At 39.6% G+C, this 25,235-nt stretch overlaps 1 protein-coding gene across 1 annotated transcript in view; it reads right to left on the bottom strand.

Annotated features, from left to right (window-relative positions):
- LOC137197565 (contactin-associated protein-like 4) overlaps positions 1-25,235 on the bottom strand; it is a 71,767-nt gene that overhangs the window by 4,979 nt on the left and 41,553 nt on the right. The window contains exons 9-22 of the mRNA XM_067611060.1: positions 24,808-24,957; positions 24,435-24,606; positions 20,473-20,579; positions 18,913-19,032; positions 18,498-18,698; positions 17,530-17,692; positions 16,989-17,116; positions 16,654-16,824; positions 14,274-14,492; positions 11,720-11,959; positions 7,547-7,768; positions 3,460-3,593; positions 2,711-2,798; positions 342-557 (exon numbers count right to left, since the gene is read on the bottom strand). Coding sequence (XP_067467161.1) covers positions 342-557; positions 2,711-2,798; positions 3,460-3,593; positions 7,547-7,768; positions 11,720-11,959; positions 14,274-14,492; positions 16,654-16,824; positions 16,989-17,116; positions 17,530-17,692; positions 18,498-18,698; positions 18,913-19,032; positions 20,473-20,579; positions 24,435-24,606; positions 24,808-24,957 — 2,331 coding nt within the window. The remainder of the gene's footprint in view (positions 1-341; positions 558-2,710; positions 2,799-3,459; positions 3,594-7,546; positions 7,769-11,719; positions 11,960-14,273; positions 14,493-16,653; positions 16,825-16,988; positions 17,117-17,529; positions 17,693-18,497; positions 18,699-18,912; positions 19,033-20,472; positions 20,580-24,434; positions 24,607-24,807; positions 24,958-25,235) is intronic.

Here is a 25,235-nt window from a genome sequence, read left to right as displayed (position 1 = left end):
GGGGAAGGCCGAGGCTTACAAAAGTACAGCTAAAACTGAAGTCAGCAAGTTTATTTTCTTCATTTGTTTCATATAGTGGGTCATGAATGGATGATGATTACGATAATCACCCAGACTGTCTATAGTCACTCTGTCTTGTTTTGATAAGCCTTTTTCACAAAACACATTTGGACGTATCACAGTAGGAAGAGTACAAGTGTAAGTAATTAAATCAAAGATGGCTGAATTCTGTTTAGCATAACAGAGCCATCATTAAAAGTATTCATAACACCTGTACTTTTCCTACTGTGACGAGTCAAAATGTCATTAACAACAAAGAAACAACAAAAGTTCTTTCTGACCTGATAAGTGGTCTGTGGTTTCTGCTGCGTAGGGATTGGCTGAAGTGGAGCCACAGTCGGACTGAACCAGTGGACCGGTGATGATAACTGGGCTGGTGTCTGAGTGGAGCAGAGCAGCTTTCAGAGGGCTGATGGAGTTAAAGAGGACGGCAGACAGGCAGCCTGTGAAACCTAAAGTGGCAAGCCGAGTCATCTCTGGATCCAACTCACCAGAGTCTGGAGAGAAAGAGAGAAACAGGGCACGTTTTAGTAACAGGCCTTAAAATCTTGGGATTTTCAAGGGATAAACAATCACAGACTTTCCCTGGATATACTGTAACATGCATCACATGAAACCCATATTCAAATAGTTAAATCAAAGTATGCTATAAGGACTAGCATAACTTTGTGTAGTGTGTTTGCAGTGGCAGTGCTTCACCTGCGTCAGGAAAGTCTCACAGTCTCTCATCTTATTAACAACCAATTTCTTAGTTTGTCTCTGAAGGCGCCATTCAAAAAGAACTTAACTAGGTCATGACAAAGTAAATTATAGAGCTGCCATGTCTCTGTTACATGTCTAATCTATTTAACAGGCACACCAGGTAGACAAAAAAGAAAAAGTGTTTTGAGGTATTTTGGTAGGATAGTCTTCTATGATAAGAGGTTAAACTGTACAGGACGACTGTGTGGTTAAAACGTATCTAATTAGACCAAATGATCAGTAACTGCTTTTTCTCCTCCTTTCTTCAAACGTTTTAGGTCAGGGAGAATCAGAGACAAAAACAAAATTGTTCAACACTGCGATAAATCTCTATGAAAGAATGAGAGCACCATACTGGACTGTTGCAGCTTTCCAGAACAAATAATACTGCAATGTACATGTCATACCCAAGAGGTGCCATGTTATTGGACCAAAGAAAATGCAATAATTATGAGGCGAAACAATCACTGACATTATTGAAACACCTATAATCTCCCAAAAGAACATCCTCAATGATGCTACAACTTCACATGCTGTATACAAACACAGTACAGAAGCAAACAAGAAAGAAAAAAACCTTGTTGTGGCAATAAGGAAACTTTGTTTTCTCTACTTGCATCAAAAGCACTGTTGTAATGTGCTGTATGAAATCCTGCAGTAGCTGCAAGGAAGCTGTGAAATAAGGTTTTAAAACCACACAGAGGCCTAAAAGCCTGGCTATAAGAGAAAGACAGTGTGGACTCGAATACCAGGTAAAAAAGGAGTTGCAACAGGAAGTCTAAGACTGTATTCAGACCACATCAAGCAGTGTGGTGAAAACGCCAGTTCTCTCATTCATTTGAATAGAGGTAGTGTGTTTTGGCTGCGGGCGTTTTGGCCAGCTAACTTTTGGAGAAACGCAACCTGACGTCACTGCGGCTGAAGGCTGCTGTGACCAATCACAGCCGAAGATCTAAACTCTGCTGCGAGGGAGTAAAAAGACGTTACTCTTTGTTTGATAAAGTTAAAAGTAAAGTAAAGTAAGTGAGAAAGTTAGACTTTGCTGTCGGCTTCCTGACTCATTTTAAAAAAGACGAGAGAGAGAGAGAGAGAGAGAGCAGCTGTGGTTGAGCGAGCTGGAGAATGAATAAAGACAGGGAGCGCTGGTAGCGAGAAAGCTGGTGAATCAGATCAATAAAACGTCATTTTCTGATTGTTTCACAGCGGTTAAGTTCTAGAGCACAAATAAACACACCCACACACCTCCGCTCGACCCTGCAGAGGTGGGCCGCACCACCTGATCTGGTCTGAATACGACCATAAAGCTACACTGGCGGGCAGACGAAAGCCAAAATGACAGAATCCTGATGAACAACGGCAATGCTGGTCTGTTACTCACTTTGGTCCAGACAAAAGTATATCAACAACTACTGGATGGATTTCCATTACATTACCTTTCATACAGATATCCATGGTGATCCCCTAACATTTTCTCTAGTGCCCCCATGAAGTTCACATTTGTGGTTTTGAGTAAAATGTCTCAACAACTACTGGATGAATTGCCGTGAAATATGGTGCACACATTCATGTCCATCTCTGGATGAATTGCAACAACTTTGGTCACGTTATATTTGGTGTCATCATCAGGTTAAAAGTTGTATTTGTGCCCTGACTATGGGTGCAAACTAGCTGTTGAGTTAACCTCGGCTTATTTTTATCGATGCTGTTGAAGTGTGTGTGTTATATAAGAGGAGTGTGCCACCAATCCAAATCTATCAAAATAACAGCTGTTCCAGGGATTCAACCATCATGATGAGAGTTTTGAATACCTCATTGTCTGATGAGGCAAAAACATCTCTGAAATCAGTCTGTCTGAGTGCTCTGCAGTCTGAAAAGGCCTCGTCTGGGTTTTTGTTGCTGTCTCACTCACCGCTCACTCTGCCAAGAACCAGCGATTTGATGGCATTGAATTCCACATCAGATGTCAGATTGAAGTCTTCTCTGGCGTTCTGGTCAATCTGAAAGAAAATGAAAGATTTCACTTTAAGATTAGTTTTAGTGCTTTCAACAGCACAACTGATTCAACATTCAACTGATTATACGTCCAATGAATGATATTACAACTTGGTGCCAACCAGTCAACACACAGTTTTTAGCACATTAATGCAAGATTATAGGACAATGGATTAAGTTGAGGAAATTCTATCGTACTACCAGGAGCTAGGATGAGAATGAAACATTTCCCCGTATTTGGTTGTTACAGTACTTTCAGCTCTAAAATTTGATTTTTGAAAGCCACGAAGTCAGATGGAGAGTTTCAACTGTGATTTTGTTACTTGGAAACACAGTTGAAAGTTGTACCACATTGTGATAAAGCAAAGATTATGTCTTTGAATCAGGTGCCACAATGTTCTACATTATCTTAGAGCCCGCAGAGAACGTCCTGTCTTGTATGTATTAGAAAAAGCACTTTAAGAGCTGTTTCCGAGCTACCAACCACATGTTTGTGTCCATTGTTTGAGTGCAGCTCAGGCTTTATTATCTGTGAGTGTTTCGCTGCAGCCTTCTCATAGTTTCCCCCAGTGATGGCTGACAGAAACTCTGCTGTGAACAACAGGCTGACTCGGGGTTTAGTGCTGACTGTGGAGACGATTGTAGCCTGTTGTGTGTGTGTTTTACCTGCATAGAAACAGCATCTGCTAGTCTGCTGATAGTAACAGTATGTAGCTGTCCGTTGGCGAGGTTTCTCACTTTGCTGCTCAGGATCTCTACATCCTTGCTGCTGTCCAGTCTGTACCTCACCTCCAGCTTGTCTGTACACACACACACAAATCAACAAAACAATTCACTAGTATATCCCTTAGTGACTCAAACACACACAAAAAAGACATCACAAGTAACTTATAAAGCATGTATATTTCTCAAGAGCAACATCTTATTATTTAGGAAAATGTGTCTTGTATTATCTTTGTATTATGGCCCATACATAAATAAAGAAACAAGGTTTTTGTGATCAGTAATAAATATATAAACTGGAGTTATACAAGCACACAGCAGTGTTTTTAAGAACAATATCATTGAGCATTTCTCATTAATACTTTAAACAGACACTTTCAATATTCAAGATTTCAACTTCTAAAATAATATAATAAACATTTAAGTTTCATTAATTGCTAAAAACCACCCAAACTGTAGGAAAAACTGAACCACTTTGCTAAATCTGTCCTCATCCGTGTCGTCTTGCTTTAATATAAATTTTATTTTAGAGAATATTACTTCAAGAGAGATGTGGACGTTCCAGGGCAACAGCTGCTTAATAATTAACCAAAGAGAATTCAATATTTGGGGAATTAGGGCCAAGTCCTGTCAATAAAAGTATACAGAATCATGTTAATTTATATGATTTTCACATAATTTAAGTTGGATAATTTTATTCCATTCACATGAATAACATTTGATGTCTGCAGGCCGAGTGGATGGGAAGAAGATACAGAGGAAACTAAGGATTTCCTTGCAAAAGCACACAGCAGGGGTATATCTGAGTGTTTAACATTTTGACTCTTACTTCATATATGTATATTTTGGATAATAATTGTGAATGCGTATAATCTTGTGATCTGACAAGGAGAGTTTGTGTGGAAAGAGACAAAATTAGAGAAAAAGTTTTTCAAAGTTCTCGATTCCTGAATTATTCACATATTTCAGCTCTAATAATAATTTTCAACACTTAATAATTACCATTTGTACCACACACGTCACAGGAGAAAAGACAGAGGAAAGTGAGAGGCAGCGTTCACACTATAATGACCTCACAGGAAGTGACTACAGAGCCGACAGACCCAGCTTGTCAGCAAGCTTGTAGGGTTTTTGAAAAGTTGGGGCTGGCTGAAATATCAGATTCCCAAATGTCCTTGTTTTTCTGCTGAAAACATTTAGTTATAAGAACAAGAATTTCATCTGGTGGGTCAAAAATTTAGCAGAATTATCTCACCGGTTTTCTAGTTTTCTCTGGTGTTTCCATGTTACGGTAGCTATAATAATACCATACATGTACTTTGCATTGTTTAACCATTATCTTGTGTTGTTCAACATTGCTACCAGTTTCATGCAGTTTGAGAATCAATTTGGAGAAGTCATTGTACGTATTATATTCTCTGTCTTCATTTATTGTCAGGGTGACAATGCAAGTTGAAACTATGTGTTTCTTCTTTGTGTGTTCACAGAGGCTCTGAGAGTCAGCTGCTAAAAGCAACCTCTAACCCTCCTTTATCATGCAAGAAACAATTTAATTACCACAGTCTCCATGCGTATTGTTGCTTTGTTTTTCTGCTGGTTTTGCTTTTCAATAGCGTACAGTAGCTTTTGAATGCAACACTTTTTGGCAGTCAGCTCTTAGGTCTTTGATGTCAGAGGAATACCTCCGTACCTGACGAAGAGCCAATCTGGGCTCGAGACGTACTCTTTTTTAAAATGTAATGAGGAAGAATATTTTTAAGGGAGCGTTTGCAAGTTTTTGAGAGACACAGAGTAAACAACTGGAGAAGAGAGATGTGTGTATTTCTAGAAACAATGATAACCATGATTTATTTAAAGATATCCATGCACATTGTTGTTTTGTTTATCTTCTAAGGTTTGATTTTCAATAACGCTGTTTGGCAGTCAGCTCTTAAATCTTTGTTGTCAGAGGAATGCACTAACTCACAGCCGTGTTACGATACAACAACCACGTAACTCTAACAAAAGAAAAAGAGGGACAAAGATCTTCCTGTTCACCGTGATTGAGTAGCTAAATCAAGATTCATGTCCCTGGAATTTGACTTTCATACCATCAGTCAAATAAAATGGAAAGCAAGAAAAGTATAGAGCCAGATGCAGTTAAATGTCGATCTTTTAAAACCACCAGAGTGACAAAGTTGGCAACATATTTCATACTATAAATCCACAGCCTGTATGTGGCACTCAGCCCCAAGTTCATTGGCTCTTACTGATGTCAATCTTTAAAAATGGGTCATTATATATACTTTCATTTCTAAAAAAATTACAAAAAACTGCTGGACACTGGATGGGATGGTGTATTTGGGATAGACTCAAATAAACTACAGTGCCAATGTTCATTATAATGAAGGAACATGTCACTCACTGCAGCAGTGTGGCTCACTGATGTGTTTTTAGTGATTTTTGGACAACAATGGAGCTCTATGGCACAGAGGAATAAGCTACAGTATATCAGGCTTTGGCTATGCAGAAATATGCAATAATAAAAATATAAAATATCACCAGACTTATCCTTTAAAATTATGAAAGAATACACCCAAATAGTTATAAGAACACAATTTGCCTGATTAAAACTTTAAGGTGACACTTTAACAGATGAAGGTGCAGTTACACGCTTGCTAACAACACATCAAACAGGCTGCTCACAGTGTTAGCGCCGAGTTTTATCACCAAAGAAACCTGTTCCAGAGTTTTAATGAGGTGCTTCAGTTTAAATGCAGCTACCCGCAGACTACCTGATCACCATGGTAACTCTAATGACCTGCTGGCCATCATCTTCCTTCAGTCTGGATTATTAAAGCAGCCCATTTACGGTCTATTTACACCTGTCCTAGGTGGAATATCACACATAATAGGTTTATCAGCTTCTTTTTCCTTTCCAATTGAAATGACACCACTTGCCACTCTTCTGGTTGAACTCAACGACAAGTTGATTAAACACCGCAGTGAACAGCAGGAGAGGAGAACTGGATAAAAGAAAACAGGATGAAAGAAAAGCAGTTGGAGCAGAAGAAGAGGAGAAGGGTGACAGGGAGACTTGGTTTAGGAGAAGAGAAAGGAGCCTCAAACAGCCACAATGTCTGTGCACATATCAATGCTTTCGGTGTATTGTTGATCAACTGGGACGTAAAGTAGCTGATGCATAATGCAAAAAACTTAAGATGCAGTGAAACGTCCCTTTAACTGCATTGAAAATGCACTAAAACTGTTTTAAGGTGCTGGATAAGCCTATTTAAATTAGTAATTTGGTATACACATATACATTTTTAACATAAGTTATTATCATATTGAGGAATGAGATGACATCAGTTATCACTTTCTCCTTGTTCTCTTTCATGTTGTCACATTATTATATTTAAAAAATCTGTCACACGGCCTATGCAATCAGAAATGTCGGTTTATCTCCAATGTGACATCAATTATTAAACAGTTTATTTTTCTCCATCAGCAGGATTTTATTACACGTTTTGTTAAATTTCAAGTTGAAGTTATTTCTCTTCATTACATTACCAGCAGTAAAGAGGCTTTACGTGATCTCTTTCTACAAAACATCACAACTAAGCAGCACAAACACAGAGAAAAACAAACTGGGGGTTTTCAAGTTTTCATAAGGAAAAAAAAAAATCTGCTTCTTTCATGTTAATTCAGAGCATGTTTCAGATATTAACACATTCATTTATGGGAAATTAAAACCCTAATTGTCACATTTGTATCATATTAGCCATACTGGAACATTCAGGGCCATCCAGTCAAAGCTAAGAGCAAAAATAACAAGTTATAAAAGTTGTTGACCTTACGGGGTAAAACAGAGCAAGAAATTAAAGCTTCCTTTATTCAGTGGAAGGACAAAGAAGAAAATAAACCTCATGATGATGCTACATGAGCCAAACCAGGTGCCTAGATACAACAGAGTGAACATCAACAGAGAAAAACACGTAGTCCTTCTTAAAGAAATACAATACAGGTGCTATAAGAGGATCTGGGCGCTCACCGTGCTTGTTGAGCAGCAGAGCTAGGTACTCTCTGTAGTAGGAGCCGACGTAGAGGAGCAGAGCTGGACTCAGGCTGGTCCTGAAGCTCAGGGAGATGTTTTCTGCTCTCAGGGTCATACCAGAGTAGATGGACGGAGGCGGAGCGCTGCTGCTCTTGTTCGGTGTCAGCTCCTTGAAGGTGTAGCTGACGGATGTTCCCGGTTTGAAGCTGGCTGAAACCTCTGCAAGAAGGGAGATAGTGTCAGAGTTCGTTACAATATTGAGTTATAGCAGTTGTTTTATTTATAGTTGTATATAATAGTCAGTTTTGTTGTCGATGGGATTTGCATTTTTGAATCTGGCTGAGGTTGACTTGGTTTACACTGTTCTTCTTCGCATTAAAAGTTTTAGTACAAGTATTTTTCTTAACCATTTTATCTGTATTTTGCTTACACAATACGCCCCAGTAACTTTTTATCCTGTGCATATTGTACGCTCACTTAACATCTCACTTTGCCAAATCAACACTGCTTCCCAGAGACAGCATAACAGTGAGGTTTGCATTTAAATTTTCATATGCCCTCACACTGCATCAAGTAACAACTAGTCTCACTGGGGGACCTTACAGTAGCAGTTACTCAAATGCAGTATGTAGAGCACCTCTGCAGCACTGACAGTGCTTAATTAGTGAGCTGGTGAAAATGCACACACACAGAAAACCAGCTGACAGGTGAAAAGAACAATGCAAAATCTGGCTGCTAATTATAACACAGTCATGAGTTGTGACTTCTGTCGCAGATATAGTATACCTGTGGCGCTCCAACAGCCAACACAGCTGGGCTTTTTAATTACTGAATACATATGCAACACATCTCCATAATGAAACGACAGTATAGGTCTTAAATTCAGCAGGAAAGAAACAACCTATAGTTACATTTACGCCATAAAGCAGCCGTAGTATTGCACTCCAGAACGACCCATAGGACTGTAATATGCTGCTTTGTTATAAATCACTGTTAAAAAATAATTATGGTGTGACAACGCTGTGGTTGAGGTCTGGTTAGGTTTAGCCACAAAAACCACTTGGTCAGGGGTAGGGAAAGGTCATGGTTTGGGTTAAAATGATCACTTGAAACTTGGTTTATACTTCCTTAAAGTTACGTAACCTTTGTCGTCACGGCAACACTAAACTAAATGTCCCAATTCGTGGTTGGAAACATGATGCTAGCTTCCCGTCACTTCCCCGGGGCATAAATGTAACTATAGGTCGTTTTTTGCCAGCCTGAATTTTTAGACCTATACTGTTGTTTTTCTTGTGAAGACGAGCTGTCAGCTGTTACTGTGTTACTGTGCTGATGTGATGACTCAATGTTCCTGTGATAACTTAAATAACAAGAACTTGAGGTGTGCAGTCTTAGAAAGAAAAAAAAACGCTTAATGCAATGCATCAGAACACAATCTGACAAACTGTCTCCATCAGGATGCCCAGCCAGGCTTACTGCTGCTCTGAGTTCAGTCTTTGTTCAGATGCTGCAGATAAAAATAATTACATTGTATTTTGAAGGAACAAAAGTCTCCACACAGCTCTTTCTTTGCATGTTACAGTAATACAGTTTATAAAAGCCAAAATATTATTTAAAGATGCATGCCCATTTCCAGGTCTATATTTATATTCTGGGGCTCCACCTGAATATCTTTGCATGATTTAAAGTTTTAAAACATTTCTTATTTATCTTAAACTGGCCCTTTATGCAGCTCCTCAGTTCAGTCTCTGTCTGAAACAGGCTGTTTTAGCTCCTGTCTCTCCTGATGAGCCCACTCTGTTCTGATTGGCTGCCCCTTTGCAAACTTCTGGCACCTGCGGAGGCTACGTAAACAAACAGTAGTGGTTGGATTTCACTTCTTTTTCCCATTCTTGAATCAAAATGTAAACATCTCAAATATATCTGTACGAGCCAAAATCCGATCCGAAATATGCGAGCAGGCAACATAAACAACCCGTGGAACAACCTTAGCAACAAAGGCTACAGAGCGGCCATCCAATTGTGGGCATGTGCATGGGCAACTTTGCAAACAGGATGAAGTTCTGGCTTTTGACTTGAAGGCAACATTTTTAACTTTGACCATGTTCAACACAGACATCCAACATTATAACAGTAAATAAATGACAAAATGAAAACACAAAGAGCATGTAATGTCCACTTTAAGACAATTTATCTGTTGTGTTGGTAGTGGCACTAAATAGGCAGTGTACAACCTCTTAAATACTGAGGATTTTAGAAAACATTAATGCAGTAAATTAACTTTTTAGAAAGATATCTTAAGCACACATTAGTATTGTATTTACAAAAGTTTACAGCACTGTGTTAGTAGAATGTACTATAGTACACAGTACATTAATTGTACAGACTAACATTTTGCAACAACGTGTATTAGAGAGATTTTGCAACATTCAGGCAAAAACCACAAATGTGGGAGACAAAGGTCAAAACAAGATAAATTATCAGCCAACCATAAACTTCTGCCTCGGGATATACTGTGCATCAAATCTCCCACAGGATCAAGATTATTAGCAGCTGCATATGGGCTATTCAGCTGAATCGGTTTTCCATCCCCAGGACATTCCATGCATAAATATGTATGAAAAGTGTCTGTATAATGCATTATTTTATCCAGCAAAGTGTCCTGCACTTTGTTGTAATTGCAATTTGAAGATACATCATATAAAACCTTAATAAAAACTACCTAGAACACTGAAAAAATAGGATTTTAGCCCCACTCTCTAACTCTACACTTCACCATGAAATGTAATGATTAGAATCCTTCAGAAATCTTTTTTTTTTTGTATTATTGTATTTTTTGTATAATTGCAAATTGATAATTTGTTAGTTAAAATAAACAATTTAGTTGTGTCCACAGGTTTTCACTCAGTCCTGTTACCATGACACATTACCCCCAGAACATTCTGCAAGTCACATGATCAACAGGAAGTAGCATCAATTGAGTCTCCTGAAGGCCACGGGAAGACCAAAAGTAAGTTCTCTCACTCTGTTTTCTGTATTTTTGATACAGATTTCATATTGTAAATATGACTGAGAATGTCAATCTCAATGTTCAGTCCTGTTACCTAAATTATTTCTTAGATGTTATCATGTTTTGTTTTTTTTAAGATAGTTTTGGTAAACCACTAAGCGTTCTCATGTTCTCACGCTATTAGCATTGATGTCATGTTGCTACATTTCATGTATTTGCTAATGCTATGCTGAAAACTCAGTCCTGTTACTTTCAGTCCTGTTACTCATATGGGGTATTTGTCATTTGGAAACCTTGAGATCGACCATTACAGTGCTGAAAAAGACATTTTAATTTTCAACTGTTACAACATGCAAATGGCACCGATTCAGCTGAATGGCTCGTATAACAAGGATGTGAGTGTACAGTGGTGGGATATGCACCTGTATGACCGTAGGGCTCCTGTGTATATATAGTACATGTGTGTTTAATTATTCATGTTTGTCTGTGTGACCTCTTCTAATGTGCATGGCCTCTCCTTGTATCTCCAAGTGTGTATTTTTATTTCTAGACCACTTTCAGGTGCTGTACTGTAACATATTCAGGTAACATTTCAATACATGTCAACACTCATGGTTGAGTTGTGTGTTGCTTTTGACTGGGAACTGAATATTTAACCTCTGATACGCCTAAAGGAAGCTGTGTTCAGATAAAGTCAGCGTGTTAGTTTTCTAAACAAGGTATCTAGTTGACTTTATCATACACACCTTGGAAAGTTTAAAATTCAACTATTAACTGTGTTGAGCTACAAAAAACTACAGCTGGGAGCAGATTTGGCTTTTTGGAGGCACTATGAGGAGTTAAAACAAAACAAGTGTGTTTGTATCTAACTGAAGTTATAGCTGCATGTGAACAAACTGCTTTCTGCTGTCATATCTTTCCTAATTAGCTAACTATGCTAAAAATTGAGTTCTCAAATGTCAATTCACACAGCTTTCTTGTAGAATATAAAAAGCCAAATAAAAACTGAATCTGTTCACAGTAACCTACATTTATAAACTGGAAATCTAAGTAGGCTACAGTATGTCTCTTTTTAGTCTTCTTGTTAGTGATTCACACTAACAAGAAGACTAGTGATGTCTCCACACACTGCTGGGAGACTGGTGACAAAGCCTCTCTACCTCTTTCGCAGAAGGCTCCAGTGTAAGCAGAGGGGCCACAGTCGCAGGAAAAGCTGTTGGATCTCTCCACACAGCGACCCCGGTTCTGGCAGAGGGAGCCGTAGCTGCTGCAATGGCCTGGACATCCGGCCTGAACTCCGGGGGTGATCTTGGCCCTCTCCTCCAGATCCAGGGTGACACCATTCAGCTGCAGAGCACGAATACAACCCTGAAAGCCCTTCTGTCTGGATGCTGTGCCTCCTGAAGACACACAAAGGAAGCACTTAAAAATGTTCTCTCTATGCTTCTGTGCAGGCTACATAGCTGCAACTGACGATTACTTTCACTTTTATATCATCTCTCGGTATTTTTTTTGACTAAGTGGGTAACCTTTTAGTCTATAAAATGTCAGAAAGTAGTTAGAAAGTACCAATCACATTTTCCCAAAGCCCAAAATGAAATTGATATTTAATCTACATGGTGCATTATATAAAATAAACAGATTAAAATGTTCTCAAAATGTTGGACCAGAGAATGTTTGGACCAGAGAACGTCTGGCCTACCTGGCTGATAAATGAGATAAGCAATAAATCAATTATCAGAATGTTGTTGATTAACTTTCTGTTAATTCATAATCAATAAATTCAACACTATGAATCACTCCTCTTTTCCCCCTTTTTAATTGCAGAGGATCTTGCACAACTTGTGATTTTTTTTTTTTAACTATTAATTGACATTTTATGAATGACTGAATGGTTAATTGATTAATTGGTTAATTGATTAATTGAGAAAATAATCATAAAACAATTAAAATAGTTGTTAGTTGCTAGTTTCCTCCAAAATTCTATTGATAAATTGGTGGAAAAGAGTTTGAAACATTGTGATCTTTGTTAAAATAACACAAATACTAATGTTCTTGCGTGTGGGTTATAGCAGGTCATTATAGGACCAAACAGTAACAGGGTTTTTGGAAGTTTTATATTCTTTAATGTGTCTTTTTGAAGGTTTACATTCAAGTGGTATGAAAACCAACCTTATTGTATCCATCACAGTGAACATCAAGTTTACATGATTTTCTATTTCCAAATTCCGTCATTGTTTCAAGCTAATGCAGCGTAAGTGCTGATTTATTTGAAAGGCCTTCAGTTCTTCACATCATAACAGTAATATAACTTTAGACATGATGTTCTCAGATAGATTATGCAACCTAAGCAGGTCTGTTCATACCGTACAGAGGTGAATGGAAAGCAAAGCGAAACATCTCTGTGATCAAATCTGGGATTGACACCGACTGATATTCTGATTTTATTATTAACAGCTAAACTCACTCGGTGCCTCCGGAAACAAAGATTTGTCACCAGGCTCACACTGAATTTTTTAAAATGATGAGGTGATGAAACACAGTGAAACACAAACTAGCAGGTGAAAAATTCAAGGAGTTGACTTTTTATTGGCTGTCTGTCAGCTCGCCCGGCACCATGCTGATTCTTGCTATCTTAAAAGTTGGCGAGCTGTCAATCTCTCTGACAGTCTCCTTGTCCTGCCTGGCTGCCTGAGTGTGACAGGAAAACATTTTTTTTTTTCAGGACAGAATTTAAACTCCAAAAGTTATTGTTTTCCCAAATTCTCGCATTACAACCTCTAACTGCTCAGAGTTCAGCCCTGCAACATTATAATTGTCACAGAGTGCCAAACTGGCAACCTCAAGACTGTTATAATGAGATAAACAGCTTTCCAGGACTGCAGAGTTGATGAGGTTCATATCATGGCCCGGTAGTTTCATCAGGAGCTGTCAGAAAGAGGAATACCATAACTAATGGACTGGGTTCGAACACTGTTTCAAGGTTACTGCAAGGAAACTGACCACTACAAACATCACCACTACATCACATCACATTCACTGCATCATCCTGAGGATATTTCTAACAATTTGTTACAATTTACTCTCAGTCTCTTAAGTGTATATAGAGGTATTACTTCTATAAACTGGTCTTAACATAGTCGAGGAAGGATTCTTATAGGCTGATTGAAACCGGTTGAATCTGTCAGTTCCAATGTGGATCAATAAGTAACCACACCAGAAACAGCATTGCAATATTGTTACTGTACAGCATCAACAAGGATAGGAAGCAGAGCTTTAATCTGCAGTTTTGCTGAAGGGTATAGTTTCTCTGACTATCTGTTTTCCTCAGGAGGAGCAGAAGAGACAAAGATGTAAAGTTGCCAGCCTCCCTCGGGTCAACAAAACATACCGTAGAGTCACTGTGTATTTGATGTGCAACAGAGAGAAGAATATAAAGAGAGTTAAAGAAAGAAAAAGACAAAGAATATTGTAACAATTCAAGAGGTTCTGTTGTATACAAAGAAACAAACAGCCTCTGACGCCAATGCTTGATAATGACAGATATCACATGGTTCTGACAGAAGGTGGAAATGTGTCCAGAACAGCTGAGACTAACATGTCTTCCAGAGAGAAATCATGACTGTGCAGACAAAGAGATCGGGGCTTTAAAAGGCTGCTTTGAATTGCATCTCAAATGTCCAAACCAGCCCTGACACAGCCATGTACACGCACCTATAAATAACTGGCTGTTCAGCTGCAGGTGGATGTGCCCATCAGCGGGAGCCTCCTGTGTGGCAGCGGGGAGCTCGTCAAGACGAAGCGATGCCTCTTTAACATTCCGCTCGGCGCGGATTCGATGCCACCTATTGTCATTCAGCGGGAAGCCAGCCTCCACGTGAACCGCCAGCGGCCCGTTACCCACGTCAAAGGAAAAGAGGACCTCAGTGGAGGCTGCGTCAGGGAATAGAAAAGCAGAGAGTCAAGACTTACTGTGAATATTCAAGAAAGTTGATTTTTACCACCCATTCATCTCACGTCATCATGTCTTCTGTATATTCACTTGTTCCATCTGTAGACAGACCAGGTGTATCAACACACACATACACACAGCTCAGGCATAAATACACATGCACAAGCTCCTGTTCCTTTTCTTGCATGATTCAATTGTTCAAACATTTGTTCTTGTTATACCCTAATTAATGACTTGGTTTATCTGAATTTGCAAAGCACAACATACGCTATTTTCCAAACAGAACAAGACAGAAATATAAGGAAGAAAAATAAAGACACAAGGGAAAACTGAGTGCAGTGATTTCTAGCTAACTCAAATCACAGACAATATTGCTCTATTTGCATGACAGATAATGTTGCCAACAAGCCATATTTTCCAGTTTTGAACACACTGAGCCAGCGCACATTTCTCATTGATTTACTTGAATATAAAAAGCCCACTTTCTCTTATTGCCCCTTTTATCTTGTTACCCTTTTACCAAGAACCAGGCTCATTTTGAATCCCTTATTCCCAGTAAAGGTAACACCATCTGTGAAGGCAAGGAGATGAAGTTATTTTTGCAGCGGGAGTGCAGACCCAGTTGACACGTTGACACATAAGCTCCACTGGAACTTTGATAAGGAAAAAATATATTCAGACTGAAGTAATGTATCACTAAAGTGATGCAAACACAAACTGTCGCCAAACAGCTCACAAGGATGTCACGCTAAAGAGCAGCTGTTGTTATGACAACCAGCTACAAAGACAAAGAGCTACTTAAGGTGGTTTTACAGCAGCCAGCTACAAGGATGCAAAGCTCTTAGATATAATGACCAGTGACATTTAGCGTGTATAAATGGGATTAAAACCCCTAAAACTTGACTTCAAATCCAAAGTATTTCTATAGTATATAAGATTATATATTAATGACTAGCAGAGCAACAATCAAAGTAAAAGAAACATCTTAAGGTGTTATTTATTAAGAGTTCAACACTCAGCTTGTCCACTACATCAGGACTGTGTGGGTGTAGTTTGATCATATTTGATTGACAGTGACCAAACAACCCGCCAACTGTCATTAAATTCTTATTCAAATATTGTTGAATCCTGATTGACCAGGGAGAAGAAAAATACTGAAAAGAAAAGAAATATCTAATGGGAAACAACCAGAACTGTTCTCATGTTGGTAGAAAACAGAGTGTTCATGTAGGACCTGATTACTCATACTAAGAAGCTGATTGAGAAAATACGTTTTCAAGGCCTTTAGGCAGGAACCTGACTTCCTCACCTTCACAGCTACATTTCTGCAGGGGTAACTTGATTTCTTTGCAATTTATATTTTTAACCAGGTCTCTGACTGGCTTCTTCCATGTATGCATATGCAAACGCAAAGACTTGAGACATGAGAAGTATCACAGTGGCAGGAAGTCTAAAATTCAGACATACGCATTGCACGCAGTGAGAAAAACTGTATTTCCTCACTACTTAGCCTGTTCTCTTTCTGCACTGTCAGTACAAAATTCAAGCTGCAGCTTCATATATTATAAACAAACTTCAAATATGCCAGCATTGGATCAAGGGGAGAAATCTGATGATACGCTGCAGCCTTAATCTGATTTCTTGTAGTAATCTGGTTTCTTGTGTGCATGTAAACATAGTTTATCATAAAGAGCTACCTGTATATCTTTTTCTATCAAGATCAGCTACAATCTTTGACACTTAATCAAGAGGTGTTGTAATAAACGGCGGCTACAACAGCATTCATTATGTGAACTGCCATAAAGTGTCACGGTGCGATGATATTTTAACACCAACATGCTACGATGATACAGAGACTAACTCTAAACTCTGGTGGTTATAAAGGAAATGCATTGCAGCAGGCTGCAGCAATGACACTGCAGTGATTTCCCACTGGAGGAAAAACAAATGGTGGTGTTGCTGGAAAAGTGCATTTCTTTCTTTGCGAGGAACTGAGACGGAGTTCCATGAAAGGCTTGTCACCTCCAGCTGAGTTCAATCCAGATGAGACTTCCAACTTTCAGGATGATCCTTCTTGCTTAGGTTGTACTTATAGCTAAGCGCGGTTTGGATTAGACATCTAACCTGAGAGGTTTTACTTACAGCTGAGTTCGATCCGAATAAAGTCTTTGATGCCCAAGTTTTCCAGGAAGACACCGGAGGATGAAGTGGTTTTAAACAGGAAGGAGATGTCTGCGCTCAGCTCTCCATGGAATGTGGGAAAGTGGAGGTATGACGTCTCTGTGTCAAAAAATGCAGCGTTCCAGACATTTTCTGCAAAATAAATGAGAAACATATTAGTCATAGTCTTGAATACATGAACGTTTTTGCAATTTAGCTGATTATTTGGTGTGTCAAGTTTGGTGAGTACTGTACCACACACACATAATTTCAAAAACATATACAAGGTGACATTGAGGGCTCTTGACTGGACTTACTGTCTCCATGGCAACGGAGAGGTCCTACCCTGTAGGCGCTTTCCGAGTCAGGCCTCTGGACATCGCCCAGCACCAGGGACCTGACAGGGAGGGTCTCCTTATGGGTCAGGAGGCCCGAGTCATTAGCCCTGGAAGGTAGTGAAAGGGTGGAGTGGAGGAAGAAGGAGAGCAAGAAGCAGAATTTAAAGAAGAAACCGAAGACTAGAGGAGAAAAAAGACAGACTTTTATAGCAAGCAGCACATGTAGATAGACAGGAAAGAGGGGGGAAGTTTGATTATCATTATCATCAGTGGCAGGAGATGAAGGAAGAAACAAGAAGGGAAAATCACCATGAGCAATAAAGTGAAAAAGATAAAGAGAAGAGGGATTTAAATAGATACGCACAAAATTTCTCCCTGTACTTGGCATGTTGACATTAATATCACAATATATTAACCTACCAACAGTACTCGTATACATTAAATTTGTGAGACTACAAGGGCTGAATTCTTATTTCGGCATGCTTCATCTTCAGTTTTGATAATAATGAAAGAACAGTACCACTCAGTGCGGTCTGCGTCGCAGTTGCAGCGGTGTTTGGGGTCCACACAGTTCTTCTGCAGGCCGCAGGCACACTGCTGGGTACCTGGAGGAGCCCCACCCCAATAAGTCTGCACCTGTCCTTCACCTGGACCTCCCACCCACCAGCTGAGCAGAGAGCCGTCTACAACACAAACAATACTTGTCTTAATCACTTGTGATGAATTAACACATGGAGGCTTTCCCCAAAGGTTGTCATAACTGCCAAAACCCAACCTTAACACTTCAAATTCCTGTTTCAAATTAAAAAAAACAAAATATGGCTGCCAGGCAGCACCATGATGTTGGTTGTATGTGGTGTGACAGAATATAAACAAGCCTCAGACTGAATTCAAATGTCCAGACTTCACTTCAGTTGCAGATTCATGGACTTCACGGGAGCATTCCTGGGAATTCTGCAAATGCCGAGGGCTGTCCAAATCCATTTTTTATCAAGTCTACCAGGGGCCTACAGCGGACTTTCTGCAGACTTCCAGAGAATCCGCTCAGTTTGCATACTTCACACTAGATATGTACCATCATTTCTATGTTTATTGCTGCAGTGAGGTTTGATTATGCACATACAGAATATTCATAGACCTACAGGCTGAACAAGGTGGATTGTTATAATTTGTGAAACTAGATGGGCAAAGGTCTGTTTTTGACCATGTAAAGCAAAAATATCTCCGACCAGATTTGTTGTAGCTGCTGTTTAAAGCAGCAGACCTTGCAGTTGCCAATATCAAAACCATTAAAAGCCATTTAGAAAAACACTTTGAAATGAGTTGCAGGGCCAGGAATTTACATAAATCTCCATGGATACACTTGAGGTCTTACAGAGCATTTTATTCCCTCACAGGCAGCGCCTTCGCAGGCTCGATGTGATGACAGTGAGCACATCACAGTATGTGTAACAAAAGTCTGTGATGACTTAGTCTGCAAGTCCTTACCTGGCATTTTAAGGAGACGTGACTTCCTGCAATGGTAGGTCAGTTCCTGTTCGCAGTGATCTGATTGGCTGATGATGGCGGCTAACTGCGCCTCCTCAGACGTGTATTCAAAGTGAGCTGAGTGCTGATTTTTACCCAGCGAGGGTCGGACTCTAGTAAGCTCTGTGTTATTGTGCTGGATCACCATCCACGTCTTGTCCTCTGGTGGAGAGAGAGACAGGAAGAAAGAGAAAAAGATTTTAAACAAAGCATATGTTCTTAACTTTTTATTTTATGTGTGTGTGTATTCGGGAAATTCACCCAGTCAGCAGCACTGACAGACAGAAATAGAGGCTGGATGAGAGCGAGAGAGAGGGAGAGGCTAGACATGAGGGTGTCTGCGTGGTGTGTTTGTGTGTGTGTGTGTGTCAGCTACCTGTCATGTTGCAGTATATTAGCTGTGGTCTGATGGGTCCGCTGCCATCCACATCAATGTAATAATACCCCGACGTGTTCCCTTTGTGTTTGTACGCCTCACAGGACTGCTCGTATATGGCTGAGGACAGAGAGAGAGCGAGAAATGTTTTTGTTAGCTCTTCACCAGGTGAGAATTCTACTCTCTCTTTTCATCCTTTGTTAGTGATCAAAACCATGGAGTCCGATTAATTAAAAGACAGAGTATAATGCAATGGTTCCCTGGGCACAGACAAATAGAAATACCCAGCTCAATACAAAGCACGTGCTCTGATTGCAGTTATTTTGTTTCTCTTTCAGAATTTTAAGTTGCTTTCTCAATTCGCAGGTTAACTATAACTGCAAAGTGCTGCTATTGGTTAAAAACTGGTCGCAACTACAGCATTTTGTTCATGATGGACAGGAGGAGAGACTCTTTTCCAAAGCTTCCTGCCACAACAGAGCCATACTAACACTTATTTCCACAAATATTATGCAGAACATGTATATCGGGCAGTGAACAAAAATACTTTAGGGAACCATTAAAAGGAAACCTGTGATGGAGGCTTTTTTTTTTTAAAGCAGGTGTTTTCTCATATCAAATATATTTAAATTACTTCTGTGAATTCAATGTTGGCACACTGTGGCCACTTGGCAAACAAGATATAACATTAATTAATGAGCTTTAGAGGTGCTGGTAGGTGGATTTTGTTACCTTTAGACAGAGCCAGGGTAGCTGTTTCCAGTCTTTATGCTAAGCTAAGCTAACCATCTCTTGGATGTAACCTCATACTCAACGGACATCTAACTCTTGGAAAGTAAGCAAATAAGCATGAGATCATGGAGCAATAAAGATTAAGAAACCCAGAATTAAAGTATTAGTTGCTGTGCTGACTATTGTGGGAACCAGAAACAAAGTTATTGATCTTTCTTGCTTCACCTTTGATTCATGTCTCATATATATTGGCTAGATTGAAGAAAACCTTTCAGCCTTGACACCTCTGCTTAAGTGTTGGGAAAACATCTTCATTTTAATTTTTACCTTTGGCAGAGAATCACCACAACAGCACTTTTCTTGGGTCTTCATAACAATATACTGTATTTGGTTTGGTCTGTTTTTGCAAAGTAAAATCCTTTATATTTTCCTAAAGCATATGTACAAAGGTTTCAACCAAAAGGATTGGATGGTGAACAGATGAGGAACTAATATCTTTCTCTAAAGAATCTGCCTGTTGGTTGAAATTGAACTGAAATTGGAGCCATCGAATGTTCTCTCTCACTTCCTCCTCTGTTTTTTAACCTTGCTAGCTCTCTTTCTCTCTTTGTTTTGACTGGTTTCCTCTGGGCTGAGCGCTTACACAACGATGATTGCGGGAGAGACGTCACATCTCAGCCTGACCTTCTGCCACAACAACGTCTGCAGGGACGTGACGTTTAAAAGCGGCAGGTTGTCTCATTATAGGAAAAACAAGTGCAAACATACACACAGAACCACAGACTCCATATGTGTGACCTTTCGCGCAACAAAGCATCGGGCTCTTACAGCTGTGGCACGTGGCTCCACTGTAGCCGGTGCTGGAGCAGTTACAGTGGAAGGTGCTCCACGACTGACTGCAGCTGCCTCCATGTTCACAGTGACTGGCAGAACACCTGAGAGAGAGAGAGAGAGCACGCATTTAGACTTTATCCCCATTACTTTTCCCCTTGTTGCAGAGGCACCGTCACTTTGCACAGTTATACAGTGTTCTGGTAAAATATCTCTGAGATGACAGCACACGGCAGAACAGAATGTAAGACAACCGACACAGAGAATGTAGATGATAATATTTGTCAGTTTTCCTCTGTTAACTTTATATTCCAAATGTTCTTCCTGTTTGAGATGTTCACAGGGTTTTATGGGTAGACTTTGATGGCAAATATGGTGGCGACAGCTCTCTCAGACGTCTCAGAAATGTTTGTAAAAAGAGCACAAACTCTAAAACAAAGATTGCATGCTTTGGACAAAAATACAGTTAAGATTAAATTTTTAAAAAGAATTAAAATAGCATTAGAAGTCATCATCAAGTGTTTGCCAAAGGTTAGCTAACAGTTAGGCTGTTTAAAATTAGGTTAGCATTGGATGTAGCCTCTTAACATCCACCCTTTTTTTTTTTTTAATTTTCACCCATTTGGCATACCGAAATGGAAAAGCTTATAATATATAACTGTGAGGCCAAAATGCATGTATCAGGCTTCATTTGAAAAGTAACATCCTCTAGTTTCTGGAAACATGCTTGTTTAGCATGTGGCTAAAACACAACCAGAACTACCTCAGTTCAAATATGGCTCAAAAAAGTGTTTTTGGTCCTTGTCTATAATGAGTCATATTTGAATAACAATAACTAGGACACGCTTTATGCCAGAACTATGCAAATCACCACATACCTTCTACATCCTGACAACCACACCTGTATAAAAATTCCAGACCTCTAAGCTTAACCTCAGGGGAGCGAGTTTTTAGTTTGTGGTGTCACTGGTGTCCCTGAACCTTTCCAAAACGTCTCCAAGTGGCCAAATTGTGCCAATTACTTTTACTCATTACTGTGTGATGCTAATCCGCTTACAACTGGCTTAAGCGGGTCGCCAGCAACCTGATGGATGTTAAGAGGTTAAAGATAAGGAGGTAAAATAATTATTTTAAGGTTAGGGTAAGGTCTTCCAGATGATAATAATATGACAAAAACTACAACTGGAACTTGCAAGGTCCATTAAAGATAAATATAATTAATAAACCACTGCCCCAACCTGAACACTTTTACTTTTCACTGGATTCAATATCTAACCACAGCTCATTTCAGGCTGTGCCACTTCATTTATCATCATAATGAAAGGATATGTTGCCCATTGCAACAGTATGGCTCTCAACAAAGTTATATGGCACAACGGCATGAGCTATATCAGGCTTTGGCTCGACAGACCTTTCTTTCATTGTTGGCTTGATCTAAAATGCTCTTTCATTCCTCCTAACCACAATAGTTGTCATGGTGTCTGTAGCATGGCTTCGAGTCTGCAGAGGTGAAGAGGTGTAACTACATGTGTGTGTGCTCAGTCATGAATCCCTACAACAATGACAGCTGAGGCAAAAGCACTCGCCTTAGAGATTTTTCTGCCACCAGCTCTGGAAGCAATGCTTAAATACACAGGTGGGTGTTTATATGTGTCTTTTCTACTGTGGACGTGACCTGAGAGTCTGTAGCTGTCTTCCTGTTGACTGGAAAATAACCCTAGTGTTTCTACTTTGCTCTCAAACTTCATGTGCGTTTTTTTTTTTTGGTTGAAACTGCAGCATCCAACATACACACAATTAAACACGTTTGACCAAACTCTGCTGCAGTTTTTTTTTTCTTCTTCTCTTTCAGTGGCAGCCCAATGTCTGGAGGGAGGAGTAAGAGGAGAGAAAGAAAAAAAAAGGGTTTGAACATGGGAAACAATGAGTAGAAAGACACGAAATGATGGAGATAGAGGGAAAGAAATCCAGGAAAGGGAGTGAGGGAGCAACAAAGGGGATGAAGGCTGGGGTGAATGGAGCTCAGCAGCGACTGGGTAAACATATTTGAAGGGAGAAATGAGGTCAGTGAATTGCGGCTGCAGAGAGGCTGAATGAAAAAGAGAGAAGGAGAGAAGCATATATATTTTTAATCTTTTAGTCAGGAAATTCGCTGTTATAGAAAGTCTTACTCAGCAGGCTTGTCTGATGGTAAAGTTTGGGTTTTGGCACCAATTTCACCGCTTTCCTTTTATTTATAAGACACCACTTAAAACCACTATGTGCTTTTAAATAGCATAACGCATTATAAATTCCGTCAATCCATTGTTGCCTCACTTATCTGCAAACATATCTAGCAAAACATATGTCAAGACTTTTTCCTGAGCCACACGGTCCCCCGATAATTTTGGTGTACATATGATCAGTCACGCGGCACTTATTTGAGGGAAAAGCACGCTGTAGGTTGGAGGTGAGGGGTTCGAATAGTGTGAATCAATTTTTCAACTTGACATTTTATTGAAACTAACGCTGCTCGGTGGATAATATGTATGCCATTTACCAGTAGGCTCTAATGATTTGGAAAAAGGTCTAATGTTGTGTTCTGAGAGCAATGTGTTCACGCACAACAAAACATTAAACTGATACAATGGAGTTTGACTTGACATTTTCTGCAATACAGAAAAAAGAAAAGACATTTTCAAGGCCATAGTTTCTTCAGTATTTGATGATACAGAAATGTTGAGAATATTGATTCTATCCAGTGGCTGTAAGAGATCTTTCAGTGTGCAAATCTCTGTTGGTTCAACAGAGTTTCAGTCCCCAGCACTATGCGCTACTATTGTTCTAATATCCTTATAAAATGTAGTATTGTTCATGAAGAGCAAAGCACTGTGATGTTTTTTGGAAGCACTTTCAAAAATCCACAGCTGTAAACTGTGTTAAACTTTACTTTAAGCTGCAACTGTAATCAACCTGCACTTTACTTTCCATGTTGGTTTAAAAATGCGCAAACTAATTGTAATCAGATGCAGAAGTGCAGTTAAGAACAGACGTATGATGCAGCAGTTTTGTTGAAGTGTTTTAAATTAAATGTTCACTATTAGGACATTTGGTGTTTTTGACTTGAGTTTTCTTTACATTCTGCTTCACTCACAGCAGTTAAATCCTTTATTCACAATCTTTTCAAAGGTTCCTCATGAGCACAGTCTCTGTCTCTCAGAGCATACAAACAATCACCATAATAATTATAATGATGATCATCATCATCTGGCAACAGTGTGAACAGCAGAGCGAGAAAGCAAACTGGGAAAATAAAAAATCTTTTTTGAACCAGCCAAACCATCTATCCACAAACTTTGAAGCACAATATCCCCAAATTTTTCCAAACTCAATCACACGCTAAGCCAAAGAGCCAATCAGTGCCAAGCGCATTAAAAAAAAATGGGTGTATAATGGTGACTTGGCAGCAACCAGCAGAAAAGGAAAAAATAGTTTTGTCACTGTGGTTATTTCACTCTGATCTCAATTGAACAATAACTCTAAATGTGTGTGTGTGTGTGTGTCATACTCTTTCCGTTAGAGACCATAGTGTTCCACTGATCCTGGCAAATAAATCACATTTTCAAGATACAAAGAAAGCAAAACCATATTGTAGGCCAGAGGGAAGAAGCTGCACCTCATATAAACAATAACAGGATTGTTTTCCCAGCAAGGAAACATTTTGGGAAACATTGAGACTGGAGTATTGCAGCCATAATTCCCTTTTCATCCAACCTACTGCTGCTGAAAAATCCATGTGTAACACCATTTCACAGGAAACCACTCACAGAACCTCCAGTGGGAGATTAACAGGGGTTACAAAGAAAGAATAGCAACAAAATGTGCCAAACAAACAAAACTAACAGCCGATTTAGCATAGCATTTGCTAAAGTCCATTTCTGTATGAAGTTTATCAAACAAAGGGTGCTTTTAGGTCTGACCTGTCAATGATGCCGCACATATCGATCTGCAGGTGACTGTAGTTTCCTAGCAGCCTCTGCTGCACCATGATCAAGTCCACCGGTTGGCTGTCCACAGTCAGCTGACGCATGCAGCCCTGGAAAGCCTTGAAGGGGTTTCTACACTCCTGGTGGCTCCCTTCAGCAGGACAACCTGCACAGCAGAGGAAACAACATCCATCAGCTGATGAAACGACACAGAGGATCCTCACTCATACATCACAAATTACTGTAGTGATGAAGTTCAAGTTTAGAACAGTTAAACTTGACAATTAACATGATTGAAAGGCATGGACTCTGCCTACAAGACAAATATACTGTTCAAGCTTTTAGAAACAGTCCAACAGTCTCTTACCACCAAAAAAAAGTTGACCCTCGGTAGCAATAAGAAACGAGGGACTGGCGTGAGCAGTGGCTCCTTCATCTCTGTCCACTGCGACAGTCAGACGTCCTCGTCTGGAGATCAGCTCCACAGAGTGCCACTGGCCGTCATCCAGAGCGGAACCTGAGGGCACACACAGATATACTGCACATACCTTTGACTGTCTTCATTTTCATTCCATCTTTTAATGTCGTGGTCTTAAACTTTGCTTTACTGTTTATATCTGCAATGAATCTAGGACAGAAACTAGACTCGATATGTGCTGGTTATAGCAAGATGTACAGCCTTTGGTCAGGTGTTAAAGTAAGTTGTCGTGAATGAGAAAACGTATACGATCCCTGGAGGGAAATTATCTATGATTGCTGTACTCGATGTGGACATCAGAGAGCGGACTCAGCTAC

Source organism: Thunnus thynnus, chromosome 14 (genome assembly GCF_963924715.1).
Source record: "Thunnus thynnus chromosome 14, fThuThy2.1, whole genome shotgun sequence".
Classification (NCBI taxonomy): domain Eukaryota; kingdom Metazoa; phylum Chordata; class Actinopteri; order Scombriformes; family Scombridae; genus Thunnus; species Thunnus thynnus.
This window is presented reverse-complemented; position numbering and strand designations above follow the sequence as displayed.